This window comes from Centruroides vittatus, unplaced genomic scaffold, assembly GCF_030686945.1.
Source record: "Centruroides vittatus isolate TY-2023 unplaced genomic scaffold, ASM3068694v2 contig_738, whole genome shotgun sequence".
In the NCBI taxonomy this organism is placed as follows: domain Eukaryota; kingdom Metazoa; phylum Arthropoda; class Arachnida; order Scorpiones; family Buthidae; genus Centruroides; species Centruroides vittatus.
In genome coordinates, this window is record NW_027122474.1 from 1,149,734 (window position 1) to 1,172,614 (window position 22,881).

At 27.0% G+C, this 22,881-nt stretch overlaps 1 protein-coding gene across 1 annotated transcript in view; it reads left to right on the forward strand.

Moving 5' to 3' along the window:
* LOC136980983 (unconventional myosin-XVIIIa-like) overlaps nt 1-22,881 on the forward strand; it is a 116,959-nt gene that overhangs the window by 21,077 nt on the left and 73,001 nt on the right. Inside the window, exons 7-14 of the mRNA XM_067277183.1 lie at nt 1,858-1,958; nt 7,989-8,049; nt 8,280-8,424; nt 8,521-8,659; nt 14,436-14,528; nt 14,608-14,800; nt 17,769-17,994; nt 19,708-19,870. Of these exons, the coding sequence (XP_067133284.1) occupies nt 1,858-1,958; nt 7,989-8,049; nt 8,280-8,424; nt 8,521-8,659; nt 14,436-14,528; nt 14,608-14,800; nt 17,769-17,994; nt 19,708-19,870 (1,121 nt within the window). The remainder of the gene's footprint in view (nt 1-1,857; nt 1,959-7,988; nt 8,050-8,279; nt 8,425-8,520; nt 8,660-14,435; nt 14,529-14,607; nt 14,801-17,768; nt 17,995-19,707; nt 19,871-22,881) is intronic.

Below are 22,881 nucleotides of genomic sequence, written 5' to 3' on the forward strand. Positions count from 1 at the left end.
GTACAACTATCTAAAGCATGTCTCTTACTGGCCTTTTCAAATTTGAATGATAATCAACTATTCTATTTGGTTCATTCCAATTAGAAACAAACTATTTTAACCTGAAGCTAGAATCAGGTGGCTTCCAAAAATGTTTGTTTCATCTTCCACATTTTACTGAATGCTGAAGAGGTTCTGTGATTAGATATATTTACTAGATGTAACAGCTTCTTTACTACATAAATCTCATCTAAATGGTATTTCTCACTGGTATAAAGTTAATTATAAATTTGTGCTCACAATATATAAAATTATTAATTATTATTTTTTTATACAGTGGGTGATTGGTTAATGAACATAATCCATTCCAAGACCCATATTCGCTATCCGAATTGTTTGTTAACTGATTATCAATTTATCATAGATCTTTGTGGGAATTTGATTAATTTGTTCTGGAGACCCCAAAAAATAAATAACAAATTATATATATATATATATATATACTTTCTTACTATGTTTATTTACATGTAATAACAAACTAAAAGCAATCTCTCCATTTCTTCATGGATGGCACATCTTTGTTTCTCAGATGTGGTTTTTGTTACTCCTTTATCTGCTCAAGTCTTTTTGATTATATCTTTCTTAGCTACAATTGTATCTACTGTAGACCTGTTGAAGTCATCTGCTTACAATATCAGACATTTTCTGCCTACTCTCTACCGTGGCTATTATCTCTTGCTTCGTTTCTATAGTAAACTCAGTCCTTGACACTCTATCTTTTTAGGCCCCATAATTTTATCAGTTTTTTAAATAAAAAGTTCAGAAAAGCACTTACAAAATTCAGAGAACAGAAATTAACTAGTGCAATAAAGGTTATGTATACAACTGTGAAAGTCTTGTTCCATAAACCATATATAGATGCCATTAAAATATAGTCTTACAAATCTTAAATGCAAAGTTGCTTCTTGTATTTGTTCTGTCAGGTGTATCTGAAAATGTGTTTGTTGTCTGAACATAAAAATCTTTTGCCATAGTGTTTGTTGTCCAATTTGTTCACAGTCCGAACTGTTTATTAACTAATAACCTGCTATATTTATATAATCTTTATAATTTTTTTTATTTTATAAAAATCATCATTCTGTTACTGTCCAAGTCTATGGATTGATCTATTAGCGAGGTTGAGGCCGAAATTTTAAACGCGAAAACATGTATGTTGGACATTCAGCACCACTTTCCTGTAAGCCTAGAAGTTTGACAATGGCGTTTGGAATGTCGAGCATGATTCCATTGACTTTCCAAACGCCATTGTCAAACTTCTAGGCCTACAGGAAAGCACCGCTAAACGTCTGACATACATGTTTTCGCATTTAAAACTTCGACTTCAACCTCGCTATTGATTTGAATAATAGAAGAATGACAGTTTTTCATTAAAAAATAATAAAGCTTATAAGCGAATATTTGTTTTATAAATTTAAAACAAATATTTATTAATAATTTATATAGTATGAGCACAAATTTATAATTAACTTTATACCATTGAGAAATATCATTTAGATGGGATTTTATATAATGATATGACTTTAAATAGCTGTTAAATATGACAGATATTAAATTGTTGTAGTGTGTTTCATATTAGACTTAGAATCTGAAAATGGGATTTCAGAACTCTGACAATGTAAAATGAATAATTAAAAATTGACTTCTGTAAGTATTGTTGTTTTTAAGATAAATATTTGTTTTTTAATTATCTTGAATAAAATAAAAGAAATATAATATACACATAAAATATAGAGATTATGATTATAACATTTTGTAATAATAACAATAAATTGTATTGTGAAAATTTATAAATATTTTCATTTGATCTATCATAAATAGATATTTATGTTAGAACGTACTCGAGTATGCCGACGCCCAGAAGGAGAACCTAACTTCCATGTTTTTTATCATTTATTAGCAGGAATTGATGAAAGTTTAAAGTAAGAATGTCATAAAAATTTTTTTTATTAATTTTCACTATTTTTATGCCTCTTGAAAAGTACTTTTTATTCTTTAAGAGGTTTTTGATTTAATTTTCAATTGAAAACTCTTAAAGAAACTTTTATACTAATTTTCAATTTTGAATTAAAAAAAAATGTTCAGAATACAATAAATTCAATAAAAATGATTACAAGAATAATTATATAATATTCTGATGTATTATTTTACTATGCTATTCAAGAATGATAAAATCTTATACTTAAAATAATGTTTGTTGTTTAAAGTTTTTAAAAAGCATTAATGCTATACAGAAAATTACTATATCCTATAATTTTTAAAATATAAATGTGTATAAAAAGTGCCCACTGACAAAAAATTTAAAGAATTTTTTAAATTATTTAAATTTATGAGAAATTTCTGAACCTTTGCAATTTTTAGAAAAATTTTAAAATAATATTTTATTAATGGGAATATATATTATATTTTTTAAACAGGAATAATTAATAAGATAATATTTCTATATTATTTTGTTAAGTATTAAGTAAGTAAGGTTTATTGTACTAGGTGTAAATCTGTTACAAAGGGGGTTACAAAAAGATATTCACAAAAAGACTTAAATATATAACTTCACATATCATAGTACTTGGCTACAACAATCCTTTACACAGATTATAGAAATTATTAATAATTACAATTTATAATCATATGGAAAAAATTACATAAAATCATCATTGCTCTTGACCGTCGTATAGGAGTGTATTAATCTTACAACTCATAAATACATCTATGACAGGAAATTGGAAATTTTTAAATAACATTATGAGATATTGTCTTCTCTTTATATAGTCTTATGCCATAGATTTATATAATAACAAGGACACAAACACAACAACATTAATATAAGACTATATTGTTATTTTATTATTTCGCACAAGATTACTCTATAGTATAATTATGCTTATTGGAAATTTACTGTCGAACAATACATACAACAGAAGTTAACATAAAATATGGGCATAATTTAAATCTATTCTTAATATTCCTATTTTCATAATTATAACAATCATATATCTATTGTTTCTATCATTCAGGTTATTCACTATTTCGAAAATAATCAGATTGTATTAACCAACACTCAATTGAAACGCTTTATCCAGGTTGATATCATATGAATATTTTTGGTTATCCTTAATGTAGTAATCGTCTCTTATGTTTATTCTATTTCCATTGAGTTTTTCCTTTTTGATTATTGGTAATAATTTTTTCCTCCTCATTCTTGATCTTTTACATAGATCTGTGGTGAATATTATTTTATTTTTTTCCTTTTTACTGAATTTATTTTCCTTTTTCCAAAACTCTTTAAGAATCAAGTTTCTATGAAATAAGGAGTCCACTGAGATTTTCAGTATAGGTTTACTCTCGCCATTAGTTAGCCTAACAACACTTTCTGTGCAGCTATTAGATATTCCCAAATCTTTTTTAATGTATTGGTTAATTTCATTTGCATAATCATGTGAATTGAACAGGAAATTAATAGTTATAATATTCCTATTATTTCTCTCATTAATCAATTTATCTATTTCAAATTCTATCATATCTTTAATTTGGCAATTGGATATTATTTCCATTTCTTCTACTTGTCAACTTATGCAGACTTGACTGTATATTAAAAAAAGGAAATTTATAATTATTTATATTTCTTTAGTTTTGAAAATATTAAAATTATAGGCAATGTTGAATAACTGGTATTTAGATTTAGTTTTCATAAATAATGATAATTTATGATATCAAAAGTTTTGTTTCAAACAGCAGAATTTGTTTCTTCTTAGAATTATTAATAGGACAGAGTTTATTTGGAATTGAACTTGAGACATCTTTATAGAAAAACAATTGACAAAGAATGTAATAACATCTAAAAAAAATATAAAAAAAAACAATTAAATAAAATATATTTAAACAATGTTAGAATTGAAGATAAACACAAATAAAAGTTTTTAGCTTTCTTTAACACTCTTCGTAGCTACAGAAACTTGATTAAAACATTAGTTAAGTTGACCTTTTGTCATGACTAAAAAGCCAACTGTTAATTCTATTTTTGTAGCTATGAATGATATGTAAAAATAATACATTTTTATTTGGAAGAGCAGAGTATTCCAATGTAAACTAATGAAAGTTAAACATTGTGATTGTCACCCTTCTTATCACAAGTTCTACAATTGATACTTTTATATTTTCAAATTTGAATGCATATTCGTATTTTAATTTTGATTAGTATTAATATTGATCTAGTCCATTATTTAATATAAATACGTTATTTAGTTTCAAAAAAGTTTAGTACAGTAATTTCATTTGAAAAATATTGATTTTAAAGCCAATTAGGTGAGATTTGCATTAATTAAAAATATAATTTAAACTTTAATTATTAAAGTTTAAATTTACATACATTAAAACATTGATTTGTGTAATTATTAATGACTAGTAATTTTACTTAACATAACTAAAAAAATTTAATGTTTATGTAATCCTTTGTTGTTTTCAAAAGCATTTGAAGATATTTACAAGCATTCTAAATTTAGTGTTTTTAATATAAATTAAGTATATGTGCAATTAATTCTTTAAAAAATGTTTTATTAGTTTTTATATTAACATATCAAGTTGTAAATACTAATCATTCAAATATAGTTCATATGATGTAAGAATTGTGTGAAGTTTTTAGGATTTATTATAAGTGTATAAAATTAATTTTTTAAATTAGTAGTTATTAAATAAAGTCTTTTCTCTATAAATTTTAAATTTAAAAACTTAAATTTAGTCCTATTTAAAGTTAATATTAAAATTTCTTGATTGTCCTTACTTTCAAAGTAATGTTAAAATTTATTTAAAATTTTAAAATTTATATAAAAATAGAAATTGTTATAGTAATTATTTGGTATCATTTCATATTTAATCGTATAACTTTCAAGTAACTTTCTTGTTGTAACTTTCAAGTGTTTATAACAAACTGTCTGAATAATAGCAAATTGAAAATAATATTAAATTTAAAAAATTGAAAAATAATATAAAAACTTTAATATTTTGAGGTAACAATATAAAAATCAGTTTATTACATGAATTGTACTTAGATAATATGTTGTTGAAATCAAAAAAATATAATTCATTAAAAAGAAAAAATATAATTTTTTCTTAATAATTTTAAGTAAGAAGAACAACAAAATTATACGATTTTAAAAACAAAATAAGAAAAAGATAAATTTTATAATATATTTGCTAATTAAATAAATAAATTTGGCTGACTGGAAACAGAGTTAAGATTTTTTGTTCAGTTTGTTAGCTTTTTACATTCAAATCTGACTTTGGACATGTATATTTGTGTTTAAATTTTAATAGTAACTGTTATAGGAAGAAAGTGTTTTAAAAATGAACATTTTTAGAACTTAAATTAATAGACTTTTCAAGTGAGGCTAGAAGTGACGTTTTACGGTAGCAGTGTGGAAAGTAATTGAATATGGTGTATCAGAAAGTTCACGAATACACAAATATTCTAAGAATAAGTTTAATAAGGTGTTTATTGCAAATGGCGGGGATAGAGTCTAACCCCGGGCCTTTGGCTAGATCTCCACAGGAGATTGATCGTGCAGATATGCAAAGTAAGAGGCGTGGAAGACCCCGGAAAGGTAGCGCGAAAGTCTTAGAGAGAGGAGATGAGTTATCAAATCTGAAGAATGGTGAACAAGAACAAATTGTAGAAACCCCTTCTAAAACTAAAAGTGGGATAGTGAGAGACTCAAATATTCAAGACTACTTTGTATCGGCAGCGGAAAAAGAAGAATGTGAAACGGAAGAGACTCAATACACTTTAAAAGGAATATACGAGTTGATTCAGGAAAAGTTTGTACAGCTAAATTCAGATTTAAGTACGATAAAAGCAGAAGTAACATCACTAAAGAAAGAGAATAGAGAATTGAGAGAGGATTTGGATAAAGCCGTCCAGAGAGTGATCGACCTCGACCAGATAGTTAAGTCTGGCAAACAACTGCAAGGTAAGCTGGAGTTTCAAATTGATTCTTTGAGAAACGAGAAGGTAAAGAACAATATTATAGTCCTGAACTTCCCGTTCAAGACAAACGATCTCACGGATGAAATTAATTATTATATTAAGAACGACCTAGGATTACCTGACTGTTTGCCTGATGGTGTGGTCAGTGTGTCAGATGGAGAAGATAAATCTATTGTGAAAATTTTATTAAGTTCTAGCTATGAGAGAAACTCGATTTTGCGAGAGTTTTGGAAAAAGAGGTCAAAGTTATCCGGTACAGGAAAGGGAAAGTTTCTATTTATAGCAGATCTATGCAAGAGATCCAGGATCAGAAGGAAAAAATTAACTTTAATGATAAGTCAAGAAAAAGCTAAGGGTCATAAAATAAAGGTTAGAGACGATTATTTCATAAAAGATGGTAATATTTTTACGTATGATTTAAATCTGGAAGAAGTAATTCAGATTAAATATTTTTTATGAGTCGCCAGACTGTTGATATAGAGAGGTGTGAGCAGGAGAGGTTGGAATTTGATGTTAATATAGTTCACTCCATTGTTTATGCAGACGATATTGTGATAATCGCCCCCACTGCTGCCGCTCTACGGAGGAAAATTCAGCAAACAACTTTATATTTTAATAAATTAAAATTGAATATTAATCCGAAGAAATCGGCTATCATGGTGTTTAGAAATGGTTCTAGGATTTCAAAGAAGAACATGTTATTTTATATTAATAAAGAGGAATTAAAAATAGTCAATGAAATAAAGTTTTTAGGGGTAATTTTAACCCCTATGCTGTCCTTTGAAAAACAAGTCAGGGTCTCACTGGTCAAGGCAAATAAGTTGATATGAAGTTTAGTAATGCTATTTTCAAAAATTAAATTGAAAAACATTCAAACTTACTTTAAATTGTTTTCAGTAATTGTTAACGCAACAAGCTATGCAGCCCCAATTTGGTGTTTGCCAAAATATCAGAAGTTAGAGACGATTCAACTAAGTTCATACGGAGAGTATTTTTACTGGACTATAAATTCCCTGGAAGCATTCTGAGATTGGAATTGCATAGATTTAGAATGACGTCAATGTTGGTTAAGTGATGCGTAAAAATTTTTAATGAAGGTAAGAGAGCGGACAGCTGTTATTTAGCCTTTTGAACCAATTATACTGGAAATCATTACGTTCAGAATCGAGAAAGAACTGGGTAAGTCAACTGACTAGAATAATCAATAATTTTGGATTCTCGATGGGGCCGATTATACACCTTTCGGAGATTAGTGAAGAATTATGTAGACAGCTTACTAGAAGCGTAATGGAGAATTCATTGGTACTGGACGCGGAGGATATCCGGTCACGAAAGCTGCCGAATTCATATAATATAATACTGGACTACCCAAATATCAATAATTATAAGTTACTTAATCTCCCCTTTGGTGTTAGGAGGTTCTTCGCCCAGCTTCGCCTTAATAATGATGTAATAATGATTGAAACAAGATTTATATCTATTCTAAAAGTGAATGGCCGAGGTGTCGTGAAAATTTCTCTAAATTTCATCTGGTCTGTGGATGCGGAAAAGCAATAGTCCTAAGACAAAGTTTCGATTTAAATTTTTTAAATGAGTGCTCCTCGGAATAAGAAATGTATTTTTTTCTTTCCATGTGGCTAAGTTAAAATCTATTTATAATTTGTATAATTTTGTTAAAAATTTGTAACTATATAATTGCTAGTTAAAGTGTGTAGAACAAAACTCCCCTTGTAACAGGCATAGGCCTAATACAAATAAAGATGGATTGAAAAAAAAAAAAAAAAAAAAAAAGAACTTAAATTAATATGATGATGATGCAAATTCTATGAGGTTGATAAACTCATTTAAAATAATTATTTGTATGTTTAATAATGTCAGAGATTAACAATGATTTTTTAATAAAATTACATGATGAAATCAAAAATTCAATTAAGAAATTTATTTAATAAAAATATTTAATTTAATTCAATAGGAAAGAATTATACTTAGAAAATTTAACTGAAACTTGCTTATTTATGACTCCATTGCAAAGGGTAAGTGATACATATTTATATTTATAATATAATTAGTCAACTTATTAATGCAGTCAACATATCCAAAATTAATTGTAAATTTAAATTAATTTTTCAGAATTACTTTTTGGATTATAATTTTTACTCTTTATTAATTTAAAACATATAAATTGGTTTTTATTTTAATGTTAGACACTTATGTTTGCTTGCTGAAAATTGCTTTTAATTAGCCTTTTATTGTAATTTTAAAGATTGATGATCAACAGAAAGCAAGCTTATCTTGGATGTACATTAAAGCTGCAATGCAAACCCTTGAAATTCAAGAAAAAGAATTAAGAGCTATTCTTAATATTTTAGCAGCAATATATCACTTAGGAGTTGCTGGTGCTTCCAGAGGTGACTTTTTATGAATTTTATTATTATTTTTGTCTACCGTTGAAAGTGATAAGAAATGTTCTTGAATTTTAATTTTGTGGATTTAAATTAATATAGCTACAAATGGAAGACCTCAATTTACAAAACCTCAAAGTGCACAAAAAGCTGCTAATTTATTAGGTACTACTGTTGAAGAGTTATCAAAAGGAATTTTTAATTCAGATTCATCTGCATCACTTGGAAAATATCCTTCTAGGTAAATATGTTTTATTTTGTAAATAGGTCATTCATTTATTACAGTGTTACTATGAATCATCTCATCATCATGCTTTAACATAAGTTTCTTACACAAGATTACTATTCTTATACTTTCAAATCTCTGGATGTTTTAGATATTTGAGGTACTCCACAGTTCAGGTTCTCTGAAGACAAATAAATTCAATTCAGACCAAATTAAAACAAAACACTCTGTTGTTATAGCAACAAAGCATAAGTATAACCAATATAAACATAAATAAAAATTTTAAATGCAAAATCTAATCATATAACTTTTAAGATTACTTTAGAAAGCCAGATATTCTGAACAAAATGTTTTTGTGTCCTATTTCTATAAGGTCAAAAAGCTATCTATATTGAGAAAGAGACTATATAGCTATCTCTCACATATACAAGAAATGCAGAGTATTTATTAATAACTTTTCAATTTAATCCTTTTTAATATTTTAGCATCCTAGATTATTAGATCAGCATTATAAATTACAATGGTATTCAAAATTAATCTGAAAGTCATTTTCAAAAATAAAAAATCAAAAAAATAAATCAAAGACACTTATCAAAATTTATTGAAACTTATATTGTATGTTAGTATAACAATGAAATTGTGTTTATATAATCAAATGTAATTATAATGTTTCTTATTTTTGCATTATCAATTATATGTAACAAGTCATTGTTACATATAATTGTTCCTATGTTATTTTGATTTATGATCAAGATAACATAGGATTTCAAACTGAGATATCAAATATTTTCAATGCACAGGTAAATAATTCCTTCTCGTGTCCAGAAATTTTTATAATGATGAATTGTATTCAATATAAGATTGTTAATTAATCAGCCCTATAGAAAACAAATTACACTCTTCAACAAGATCAGAACTTAGCTCATTTAAGGTACTGATCAATTTGCAAATTCTCTGTCTAGAGCACCTCAGCATACTGTATTTGATTCAGATCTAGAAATCTGACTGATTAGTCCATCATTTGAATTTTCATTCTGAAAGAAATCATTGATATCTACACTCTATATAAATGTAAATGTTATTTTCTATAAATAAATTGCACTTCAGAAAAACTTTGTGTAGATTTGAGAGTTTTATTCTTACAATGCTAAATAGTTAGACCATATCATGCAAATATAGGACATTTTGTTGTCTTGTCTTAAGTAAGCCACTTAATATGCATATTGAAGAATTTATTTGCAAATTTAAAATGGTAAATGAATTTAGCTTTTAATAAGCTAAATTCATTCAAAAATTTAATATATGGAGTAAATATTTCTAAATTCTGTAAAGTGATATTTATTTTATTTAGTCCTTTATTTAAATCAAAAATGATTTTTGGACTTTAGTATTTGAAATAAGCTACTGTAGATTAGACAAGAAGATAATTTATGTTTGACATTATTGACTGATACTGATTGGTAGCACTAATTAATATCAGTCATGAGCATTGATAGGGTGTTCATGGGTGGGATATTTACTGTTATATATGGATATTTTAACAAGAAAGATGCAAATAACTTTCTAACATCAGAAAATGACTAGTTTTTAGGAATATTTTTCTAGTTGTTTGAAACTTTGATGTAGCTTCTTTAAAAGTTATATAGCTAAACCTGTGTTTGAAATTATTGTTTGGTTTGTTTTATTGGTGATTTGTTTTTGTTCTATGACAACAGAATATTTTGCTTAAATTGGACTGAATTGGCTTTATTGAGACTAAATGTTAAGTTTTCCAGTTATTGTGGAAGAGGTAATTTCTGAGACATATTAGAGTGGTCATATTGCATAAGAACTTTTTGTCATATTTTTATGAATTATGACTAACGATATATAAAAGCATTGCAAACATAGTATCAATTAATACAAAAATATTTAAATTAAATTATAAAAAGTTTTACATCACTGAAGCAACACAATTTTTATAAATTTTACAAAAATAGACTGTACATACAGGATAAGTCTTTTTCATTCAGTCCTTTCAAACCCCTCTTGAGGAAATAACAATTCTATGATGGAGTTGATAAATTTTATCTTGTCGATGTTAAGTCTAATGAAAAATTTTACATTTTAAAAAAAATTAACCATGGCTATTGTGTCGTCTGAAATTAGTTTTTTATTTTTCAGAAACAAAATAGATATATTAATAAATATAAAAACAAAAAAATTTATATTTTGGAAGTTAGTTTTTATATTAAAATTATAACAACTGGCGGCATCTAGTTCCAAAAACATACTGATTCTGTAATGAGATATCTCAGGTCAAACGCTTGAGGTCAGAGGTTATGACCCTGAGAATTGTTGGGAATAACACAGGACAGGTTAAGTCCATAGAATTTTTCTATCAGTCCAAATTGTAAAAAAGAAACATCATCTCTCTAGTTATCTACTCTAGTATTGTAAATATTTTGTTGGTATTTATATACTAATATATATTAATGTTTCTAACTTAAAAAGTCATCTTCAGAAGTTACATGCTGCTATCTAAGATATTAACAATTTTCTTTTTAATTTTAAAAGACTTCTAAAGAACCAGCATTATTTTGTTTTGATATATCAAGATTGTTTCTTACTGTTTAGATATTTGAATTTGTTGGAATTTAGAGTTTTGTTAACATATATTGAACAACATATACATCAAAACATGAAATTTTAAGCCTTTAAATGTTAGGGTATATTTAGTATATAATCTGGAGTTTTCAGAATTTTTAATAAATCATTTTAAAATGTTGTTAATTTAATCTACAGAATTAGCAAGAAATAAGGTTCCCACTTCAGATAGCTTTGGAGTATGTTCTACTGCTCGAAATGAGACAAAATTTGGACTACAGATATTTCAAATGATGTGTTTGACATTTCTTAAAAATAAAAAAATAGTATAAAAATCCGTTGATAGGTGGCACTGGATCACACAGAAATATTGAATATGCATGCACATATAAATGTTGAACTATGTTGCACTAAAACTGCTCAATATGTCCTCCTCTATTTCGAACAATGTGCTCTAATCGCAAAACCATATTTTCCACAGCTGAATGCAGTGAGTCTGCTGGAATATCCAGAACATGGAGCCGAATGCTATCCTTCAGATCTGGCACAGATGCAGGTCTTTTACGGTAGATGTCCTTCAGGAAACCCAATAACCAAAAGTTGCATGGTGTTTCATGTGTTTGATATATGGAAAGAAATACGATTTGTGTTACAATGCCACCTATCGATGGATTTTTATATGTATATAAATGAGGATGGTTGTTTGTTACTTCAGTATACACTCCTAGGCTATTTGATCAATTGCTATGAAATTTGGCAGTTACATTCACATACTTTTAACTTAGATAATGTCAGACATCCCACTCCAGAACATCAATTGCATTTCTATAAATCAATTACTTTCTATCTACATTCAATTTGCTGGCTTTACATGTAGTGCCATCTATTGGCAAAAAATTTAAGAAAATAATAAACTAAATATAATTCTTACAAAAAAGGATATAAATGTATTATATTTAAACAAATACACCTACAACTGCCGTAAATGATTGGGCTAAATTTTGGATATAAGATTATAAATTAGAAATAAATTTGGCACTGGAGTTAGGCATTAGGCACCATCTATTACTAAAATTAATAAGTACAATAATAATTGATTAATTAAATATTTTTTAATAAGAGATGGTGCCTAATGCCTAACTCTAGTGCTAAATTTATTTCTGATTTATAATCATATATCCAAAATTCAGCCCGACCATTTACGGCAGTTGTAGGTGTATTTGCTTATGAATATCGGGTTTCATATGATATGTATATTTGTATTATATTTAATTAATTACTGCGACAGTGATAGAGCATGAAGTAGACATGCTGTATCATTACTGTGACAGGTAGTACATAGTACTTGCCTGTGTTGAAATAAAAAGTGTTATTTTGTGAAAAGTCTATAACTGTTTAATTTTCCACATCTAACAACTCTGGTTTTTTCATTTCTGAATGAAACTTTCTTAATTCTAATAAGCACCCTCCACCAACTGAGTGGATAAAACTACTGAACACTGGTAGTTAGTCTTCTGGATTTTCTTCTTGTTAGTAACACCTAAATAGGGATCAGCTTTACATAAAAGTCTTCCTAGAATGCATCTCTCTTGGCAGATTGCTTGTGTGTCACATTGCTGTAACCAAATAAACCAAACTAATTCTAATGAACGATTGTTTATTGTGACATCATCACAATGCTTGGCTGCAATTTTTTGTCACAATGTTCTCAAATTTTTTAATGGTGTATTACCCCTGTACATCATACTTTTCCTGTTAGCAATAGAGTCATGCTAGTTATCTATCTTAACTCCATTCAGGGGAAAATTTTGAATTGAAGTAATGTGGCTTCTGGTCCAAACTGGAAGTTTGTATACAGTTAATTTGGTCTCTGTCTCTATGCTTTCCATATCTAGTCTTATTTTATATAACTTTCATTTATCTAACTCTATTCTTGAGATTAAGGAAGGGTAGGCAGATGACAGTCAGAATTTTTCGGTTTACAATTTTTTCAAATTGCAGCCCAATAAATTTTTCTATAAATGTGATATTTACAAGAACATAATTCTCATGTAGTTTATACAATTTGTTGCAAAAATATAAACACTTTATTATCACATATAAGCAATTATTCTTGCATTTTTACAAGATTTTTGTATTCAAACAAATTTATATGAAGTTTTTCAGCAATTTTGATCATGTGTGAGGCCATCACAACCTGTGCACAAACATGCACAAATCACACAGATCACTTTCCATATATTAATAGTAGACCAGTATTAATTAGTAGTTGTTGACAATCCTCTCTTCCAGGAGATCAGAAACTACTTTTGGTAGAATTACTTCAACCCCCTTTTGCAATGGCCCTGTCTTTCTATTAAACCATTGATATGGTGACATTCAAATAGAAAAATTACATATGAGGTTACCGGCAAACACAAAATATGTTTTAAGTGGTTTTTGAGGGTGCCAAGTTTAAATATTTAATCTGTTTTTTTGCCAAATTTGATTGGTTGGCAGATTACCGTTTGTTATTCAGTTGTGAATGGCATAATTACTTAAGAGTTAACATTAGGAAAAAATATGATATCTGAAAAAATTTAAGATATCATATTTTCAATTGGTGTCTACTTGACCAATGGAATTGTGCCATTTTGTACCATCCAAGTATCAGATAAACATGACAATAGTAGGCTAAAATAACCAAACTTTTTATATGGTTTTTGTTTTAATGTTTGTTATAGGATTTGATTTATATAACTACAAAAGTTATAAGTATTTTCAAAATGTGTTAGATTGGTCACTTGGTGTGATAAAGTCTTACATAAGATAACTTTTGTAGTTATATAAATACTATAATATAATATAATAGATGGGTTAGAAGTATGAAATAATGTAATAATCTTAATCTTTGTTGTTATTTTTTTGCTTGGCAATGTCAGGCTCATCTGTTAGTGTTTTTTTCTAAATTTGTTTTTTTCTATGAAGTAAATCATCATACTTTATTGAAGAATAATAAGTTTAATTCAAATTAAGAAACTTATATTTTATTAGATGGAATTCTTTAAATATTTAAAAAACAAGCACTTTTGAGCTATTTTGGTTCATATTTATGAGCATATATTACTTCAAAACAAAAGGCACTAAAGTTGTTGATTTTCATTTAAATATATTCAAAATAACTCCAAAAATTTAAAAATAAATTAATAATAAATTTAATTTCTAGTGAAGGTGGAATTGAAGCAATTGAAGCACTTCAAGCAATAGTAGCTGGATTATATGGAGAAATTTTCTCAGTGCTGCTCACTCTTATTAATCGGTAAGAATGAAATTTAAAAAACAAAAACTTTGTTTGCAATAATAAATTGTATAATAGTAATACAATTTTTAATTTTTAGATCACTTTCATCTGGAGGGAGGACTGTTGCTTCTATACATATTATTGATTCACCTGGTTTTCAGAATCCTGCTACTTGTGGTCGGCAAAATGGTGCCACATTAGAAGATTTTTGTCATAATTATTGTCAAGAAAGACTACAATGTTTATTTCATAATTCAAGTTTCTTAGCAATGCAAGAAAGATATGCACAAGTAGGTTTTTAAGTTGTTTAAAACAAAATATTTATTAGTAAAACTTACAAAAGTTTCAAAAAGGCTTTGTCACATTTTAATTTAAAAAAAGAATTTTTAAGAACAATAGAAAATGATGATAATGATGGGAAAGTTTCATAACTGACAAAATACTTAATTCACAGCCTTTTCTTGTAGGCCACTCTTGGAGTTTGTTTTTATTCTCTCTGTAGTTGACTTCCATCAGCTCATAGAGAATAAAATTATTTATTTTCAATTATTTAGATTATTAGATTAGCTTTATTATTTAGATATTGTTATACAAATTACTTACGTAAATATCAAAAACAATTCTTTTCAAGTTAGAAAGCAGTTTATTATGTTTTCTATTTTAACTTATATTCTAAAAATAGAATAATTTTAAGGCTACTTATTTTCATTTAATTAAAAATAAAGTCAACATAACAGCTGTTTAAGCAACATTCAATCACATGCATGTGCATGAGGTTATAATATTTGAAAATGGGACATTTTTATCAAAATCTTGGGAAATGTTGGCCTAATCTGATGGAAAAATGTGATTAGTATAGGGAGAAAGTTTGATCTTGAAAACACTGATCTTACATCTTGTGTACCAAATAATTGCTCTGCCAAACCTGAAGTTATATAACTAGCATTGTCTGGATATAAAATTTAGTTTCCAGAAAATCTTGAAAAAATTTTCAGATTTTTTCAGTTTTAAAATAATTATTATATAACAAATAAAAAAAATTATGACATTTAGGAATAATTATATAATAAGCATTTTAATAGTGTATGTGTACAGTAGCTTGGATATTTAGTCAATACAGGTACACTACAGTATCCTATATAGCTTTGCTATGTACAGTATGTACCAGTACAGTACATAAGATGTTTGCACAATGTTAAAATCACATAACATCTTACTTCATAGAACATACTATAGATGTCAAGTGATGCATAACTATATAAAAAAAATTCCAGTAGACATTACATGAAGCGTGCAATGCCATAAGGTTGTAAATGCCATTTTTCTCAAAATACGTTTTATTGAAGAAATGAATTTTAAATGCAATGTTTTTTCCTACAAAAAAATATTGTGGCGATAGTGGTGCTCTAAGTGGCTATATTTTGAAGATGAATTTATGTGCAAGCCATAACGTTATAAGCGCCAAAGTGCAAGCCACGTGACTTTTGGTGCGTAAAATGTTACGGTTTACATTTACATCATTTTGTTATTCCAATTTGTAACGCAGTGAGTTTTTTACACAGAACCGGATAACTGAATGCCAGTTTATTAATAGTTAACCTGTATCACCTTATTATTTGATATTTCAAAATGTTATTCGGACTTCCATTTATCTTTCAAATTTGAAGTTTTTAAATACATTTTAACTTTTATTACACTAAATTAATATCTTATTGTTTATATTTTCCTTTATTTATCATAATTATATTACAATTGATAAAGATTACAGCCCAGTTCAAGTACCAGAACTGTTGGCCCAACATTGTTGAAGCCGGAAGCAGTCACTAATAGATTATTACCAGTTTTTAATGTCAAAATTGATATTGAATTTGTAAATTGTGTTTAATAATTTAAATGTAAGTTTTTGGTATTCAAAACTGTTTTTCAGCTGTAGAAACATTAATTTTATGATTGCAATTGGTTTTGGCATTTACAACTTTATGCACTTGCACAATTTTGGCATTTACAATGTTATGGCTCTAACCCTGTTTTTAAACTTTTTTTGTTTCCTTACCATCATACTTAGGTGTTTGAAATTAAACCCAATGTTTTATTCCAAAGTGTAAATTGTTAAAATAATTTTTATAGCATTTGATTAAAGTTTGTTCATTAGAAAAAGTGTTTTTTCTCTCTCCTGAAAAGTTTGTTTTTTTGGCATTTACAACATTATGGCATTGCACGCTTCACATCTTTTAAAAAATATATTTAGAAAAGAAAATTTCAAATACATTTATTAATTTGCACCATATCAAAAAATCTCAGTGACATTGACTTTTCTCTGTAGACTCATTATCCTTTATGTAAATTAGTGGATGAAAATTCACACTTTGTTGAAGAAATATTTTATTCAATAGTTTAATAGATATTTTAAACAGGAATTTACTTAGGGAAGATACCTGAAAATTTTATAGACAAAAATTATTACCAATAAAATTTGTTCAGTATATTTCTATGTATTACTACATTTATTGTGTATTAGATTTTTAATGTATTATTTAAATTTATATTAATGTATTTTGATAAATGTGTTAATATCAATAAGATACTATATATCTTACTTATTAATATGACGTCTGTCCCTTTTATTATGGGGCAATTTCTGATCAGGCTCAAATGATCATCCTATGTGAACCTACCTGAAATTTTAACATTCCTTTTGAAAAGTGAACATTTCATAGGTCCCAACAGAGAGTGGCTATGCACACAATTTAGTCAATAATTTATTTAATTTCCCTATTAAACAAGTTGTGTGTGTGTGTGTGTGTGTGTGTGTGTGTGTGTGTGTGTGTGTGTGTGAGAGAGAGAGAGTTAGTTTATAAATATCTTTCTTTATAAAATGCACAAAGCTGTATAAATACAAGTGAATAAAGTTTGAATTTGAAGTTCATAACCTGATATATATTTCAGACCCCATATTAATGTGATATGTTTTTTTTTCTATTTTATAATTTAAATAATTTATTCAAATTATTTATATAAAATATTTAATGTATTGAATATTAAATTAAAGTATAATTTGAGTATTTTTCTTTTTTAATATTGTATTAAGTAGATTTTGAATTCATTTAATTACTATATGTATGTCTGAAATATTGTGTATTTTTGTTAATAAATAATAATTTTGATTAATTATTTTACACAAGTATAGTTTTATTAATTTCATTCTTTTCATTGTTTCAAAAATGTTTATTTTATTAATATAAATTTTAATATATTTAGGAAAATATTTCTTGGGATACAGAAGAATTTTTTGTAACATCTCCTTCTTCAATGATAAACTTAATAGAACAGACACCTTCCCAAGTAACAATAAGAAATTCAAATTCAGATTTAAAAGAATTTTGTGATAGAGGTATATTAAGTGTTCTTGATGAAGTATCCATTTTACCTGGAAGTTCAGAAAGAGCTTTTATAGAGAAAATATTTAACAACTGTGTAACTCGAGGTAAGCATTATTTTGAATGTAAACAAGATTTATTTTTTTATTTTTTAAAGATGCTAATAAAAATACAAAATTCACACAATATAATATATTGTGAATGAATAACGTGTTTAATTATTTTTACATTAATATAATATTTACAGATAAAAATATTTTAATTTTATATAAGCTTGCTGTTATAGAACTTCTGAAATATTCTTCAGAACTACATCTTTCTGAGTAATGTTCTCATTCATCTGACATAAGTAGAATTATTCCAGTTTTGTAAATTTAATTTAATTTTTTAAATACCCTGTGTTTTGAATATATATTGTTGAAAATAGGAAATATGATGGCAATATTCTAACTGACAACAACTTGAATTATAGTTTCATAGTACTAGATTGGAAATTAATTGATCATTATAGTAATGGCATATAGTATCGTGCATTTAGAATAGTTTAAAAGTTACAGAATAATTTTATATATTAAAATGTAATTAATAATGTAAAATAAATACTTAAGCAAATACAGTAGAACCTCGATTATCCGGACCTCTATTATCCGGATTTTCGATTATCCAGATTGTTCAAAATAAATAAAAATTGTACGAATTTGCCGATTTGCACTTGGCGAATTGTGACACTGTTTATGTACGTACGTGATGGAATGCATGGAACAAAATTTTGAAAAGATCATTAGTAAATTCCAGTAACACAGTAGAAAGTGGTGTAGGAGACATTGCGGAAGCAATAGCACAAATTTCAATATGTGCCGAATGTGACGAAGAAGATGTAACCGAGTGGTTAAATTGCGATGCAAACAATCCTGGATTCCAAATTTCGAATGTCGAGGAAATAATTAAAGAAATATCTGCCTCAGATGAACAAGATCAAGAAGACGAAGAAGAGATTTGCGAAGTAAGAGATATTGATCCTATGCATTCTGAAGCTTTTCGGTGCTTAGATGTCGCCGTGAAGTGGTTTTAGAGCTAAGAAGAGTGTAACTCGGGACAACTTATGTCTTAAAAGTATTCGAGATTTAGCAGCTTCAAAAAGAACAGCTAGCTTTAAATAAAAATCGATAATTGAATTTCTTAATAAAAAATAATTTAATATTGAAGTTATATGTAAATCTAGACAAATAAAAATTATTAATTCTGTATGTACATGTCTTTCACTGTCATTTATTATTTTTTCGATTATCCGGATTTTTCCTTATCCGGAGTATCTTCATTCCCAATTAGTCCGGATAATAGAGGTTCTACTGTAATAGATATATTGTATATAACTATATATAATGAATAGAATGCATACACCACATTTATAATATTAATCAACAATTACAATATATGTTGGGCTATTTATTTGTAAAAAATAAAATTAATTTTGGAGGAACTGATAACATAAGTGCTAATTATTTTTAAAAATATGGTTATTCTGCTTCAGGAAGTTGAGATTTATATGATCTTTCTTCTAACAGTTTTTTCTAGATGCTTTAAATTAATTGATAATACATTCTTAAATTCTGTAATTAGACACATCATCTATTACTATCTTCATTAATGACAGATTTTTTACAAATTATTCATTTCTGTTTAGCCATTATCCAGTTTAGTTTTGAATTAGGTAATTGTTTGGTTAACATTAATTATAATATTGTTAGTATTTATTTCATTATTATTTATTATTACGTTATTTTATTATACAACTTCAAATTAAATTTTTATTGATTTAGAAAATCAACATCTTATTCAGCGAGGTCAACATGGACATCAGTTTATTTTAAATCATTTTTTTGGAACAAGTTCTGTAATATATAATGTAACTGGATGGATAAGAAATAGTCGTGAACTTCCAGTTACTCGACATGCTGCTACAATTCTTCAAGATTCAAAAAAGTAAGAATAATTATTAGAAATTTTTATAATATTTTATGTAAACAATACTAGTAATAGATTTAATATAAGTGGTTGAATAAAATAATTAATTTTTTTCATTATTTTGTTTAATTCTAAACTGTAGCAATTAAGGCTGGATGCATTTATATTGTAAACTCTGGAAATAGATTTTTGTTCAAACACCAACAAAAACATAATATTAAAGGATTCTTTTACCTTAAAACATATGTTAACGTAATATTTACTACTATTATGGTGTTTGAACAAAAATGTATTTCCAGAGTTTTTCTCAGAAATTTTTACTAATTGGGTGGAATGAAGGACTAGTGGGATCAGACAAAAAAAAGACAGAAGGAGAAAGAGAGATATGAATTTTTTATTGTTTGCAAATAAAATCCTTTTGTCTCTACAAACATGCATGCTCTCATACATTGATGGGTATTTGAAAGACACTGCAGAAGTTAATTCATCACATTAGCCACTTCCCTGTAATTTCTCTGTCAATAATTTACAATTCTGTTGTTTCATAAAAGAGCTTATTGTCTCCAAAAATTGTTGAAAATAATATCTCAAATACAATAGTAAAGATAACAGAGACTTATCACACTGCTACTGGTAACATTAAAACGACACTTCTACCATCACAATGCAACTTTATTACTAGTATGCATTTTGATATACAAGACCCTCATTAGCTATACATAAAAATGTATAAGTATCTACAACAAAATATATTATGTTTACAATTAAAATAATACAAAAAGTGTAAGATTTTATTACAAAATAAAATTTCTCAAAACTAATCTGTTGTAGAAACGAATTCGCAGAGAAACTGATAACAGTTACAATCTAAAATTTAAAATATACCTAAAATAATTTTAAAGAACAGTTTTAAAAAATTTATAAATTAATATAATTTAAGTCCTATTACAAACATTTTAATTATATAACAACAGTTTAAAAGAAAACACTCGTCAACAATATCTAAAAAGAAAACATTTGACAATAGCAGTTGCGATTACAATTCAACTTGCAGTGTAGTACAATTATTATTACCTCTCCCCCTATTGGGTAAAAATGACAACCAGGATTTACATATTACTCTTCCTTCATTATTATTTATTCTATATTTTTCATCAACATCTAGTATTCTTAAATGCTTGTAATATTGTCTATTTATTAAATAATTTTTATTTTTTAAAATTTTAATTGATGTTTTATTTATTTCACAACCATACTTGTAGTGCATAGCCATTGCCGAGTTTACATAACCATATTTAATTGATTGTATGTGTTCTGATAATCTAGTAGCCAAAGTTCTTTCGGTTTCTCCTACATAAGTATAACAAGAGTCACAATTTACAATTAAAAGTATAGACGACTACATTTTTTTTACAGAATATCAATTGTATCTGCAGGTTGTTTAATTTTAGTTAACATGAAACCTATTGTCATTTTTTAAGTCTGGTGTTACTATAATATTATAAAGTTTCATCAGTTTTTTAATTTCTTCGAAAATACAGCATGTCCGAGAAAGATCTTTATCATTCTAAACATTAATAACAAAAATACTAACAGGTGAAATGAAATGCAGTTTGCTGCAAAAGATTGAAGAAATCTAAGAGTTTTTTTACAGTACCTTCAATGTAGCTGTATGTGAGCTCCATTAGTAGCACGAACAATGTCGAGTCTGTACTTGATATCCCTCCAAGTGTTTTTTAACATTTGCGATGTAACAGTGAGGATCGTTAATTGTATCCTTTCCTTTAAAATGGATATATCAGAAACAGGTGTTTGATAAACCCTGTCTTGAACATAACTCCACTGGATTTATTTTTTTGGGGTTATGTCAGGCAATCGCGGAGGTCAAGGTATGGGTCCTCCGTGACCAATCCATCATTTGGGAAACACACTATTAAGTAATTCACATACAGAAAATGTCTGGTGAGAAAATGTTTGATACCAGAAAAAACTCTTGGATTTCTTCATTCTTTTGCAGTAAACTGCATTTCATTTCACCTGTTAGTATTTTTGTTATTAATGTTTAGAATGATAAAGATCTTTCTTGGACATGCTGTACTTTGTACACATATTACACTTGCATATTTCATATTATTTTAATTGTAATCATAATATATTTTGTTGTAGATACCTATATATTTTTATGTATGACTGATGAAGGTCTTATGTACCGAAATGCATACCAGTAATAAAAGTTTCATTCTGGTGGTAGAAGTGTCGTTTTAATGTTACCAGTAGCAGTGTGACAAGTCTATGTTATCTCTACTATTGTATTTGAGATGTTATTTTCAACAATTCTGTTGTTGATGTTGATTTGGTGCTTTTACTACTATGCTTATTGGATTTGTCTTTCTGAAGATAATTAGTGTCATTTCTGGCTTAATTTTTTATACTCATTAAAGTATAATTTAATATAATAATAACAACAGTATTTTGTGTTTGTATTTAAGATGAACAAATCACTGATTTGTGCATTGATGGTAAAACTTAGTTTCCATTGCAGTAAAATAGTGCTGAAAATTTTGTAATTTATTAGTAAATAACCTTTAAAGAATTGCTTTTTCTTTTTTTTAACACAATTATTTAGATTTTTTAAACTTATTTACAATAATGTTGAATGAAATTAGTATTGATAACAGCAATTTAAAAAAAAATTCAATTTAGTATTTTCTAATATATTTTAAACATTGTAGATGAAATAAATTGCATAAAACTTCAGCAAATATACTATTGGCATGAGCTAAAAGTTGCAAGACTAGGTGTCAGGAAGTCAAATTGTTATATGTTGTTCAGAAATGTAAATCATACAGTCCTAATCAATATGTTAGTCCGGCACGTGAATTTGCAGGAAGGAAATGATATTTGCCACAATACCATATCTCTAAAACTGATCAGCAAGCTGTGATCCAGTTTCTTGTTGTGGAATGGCCAAAATCCATAGATGGATGTTAGCAGTATATGATAGAGCTTTATTGTCATTTCAAAATGTC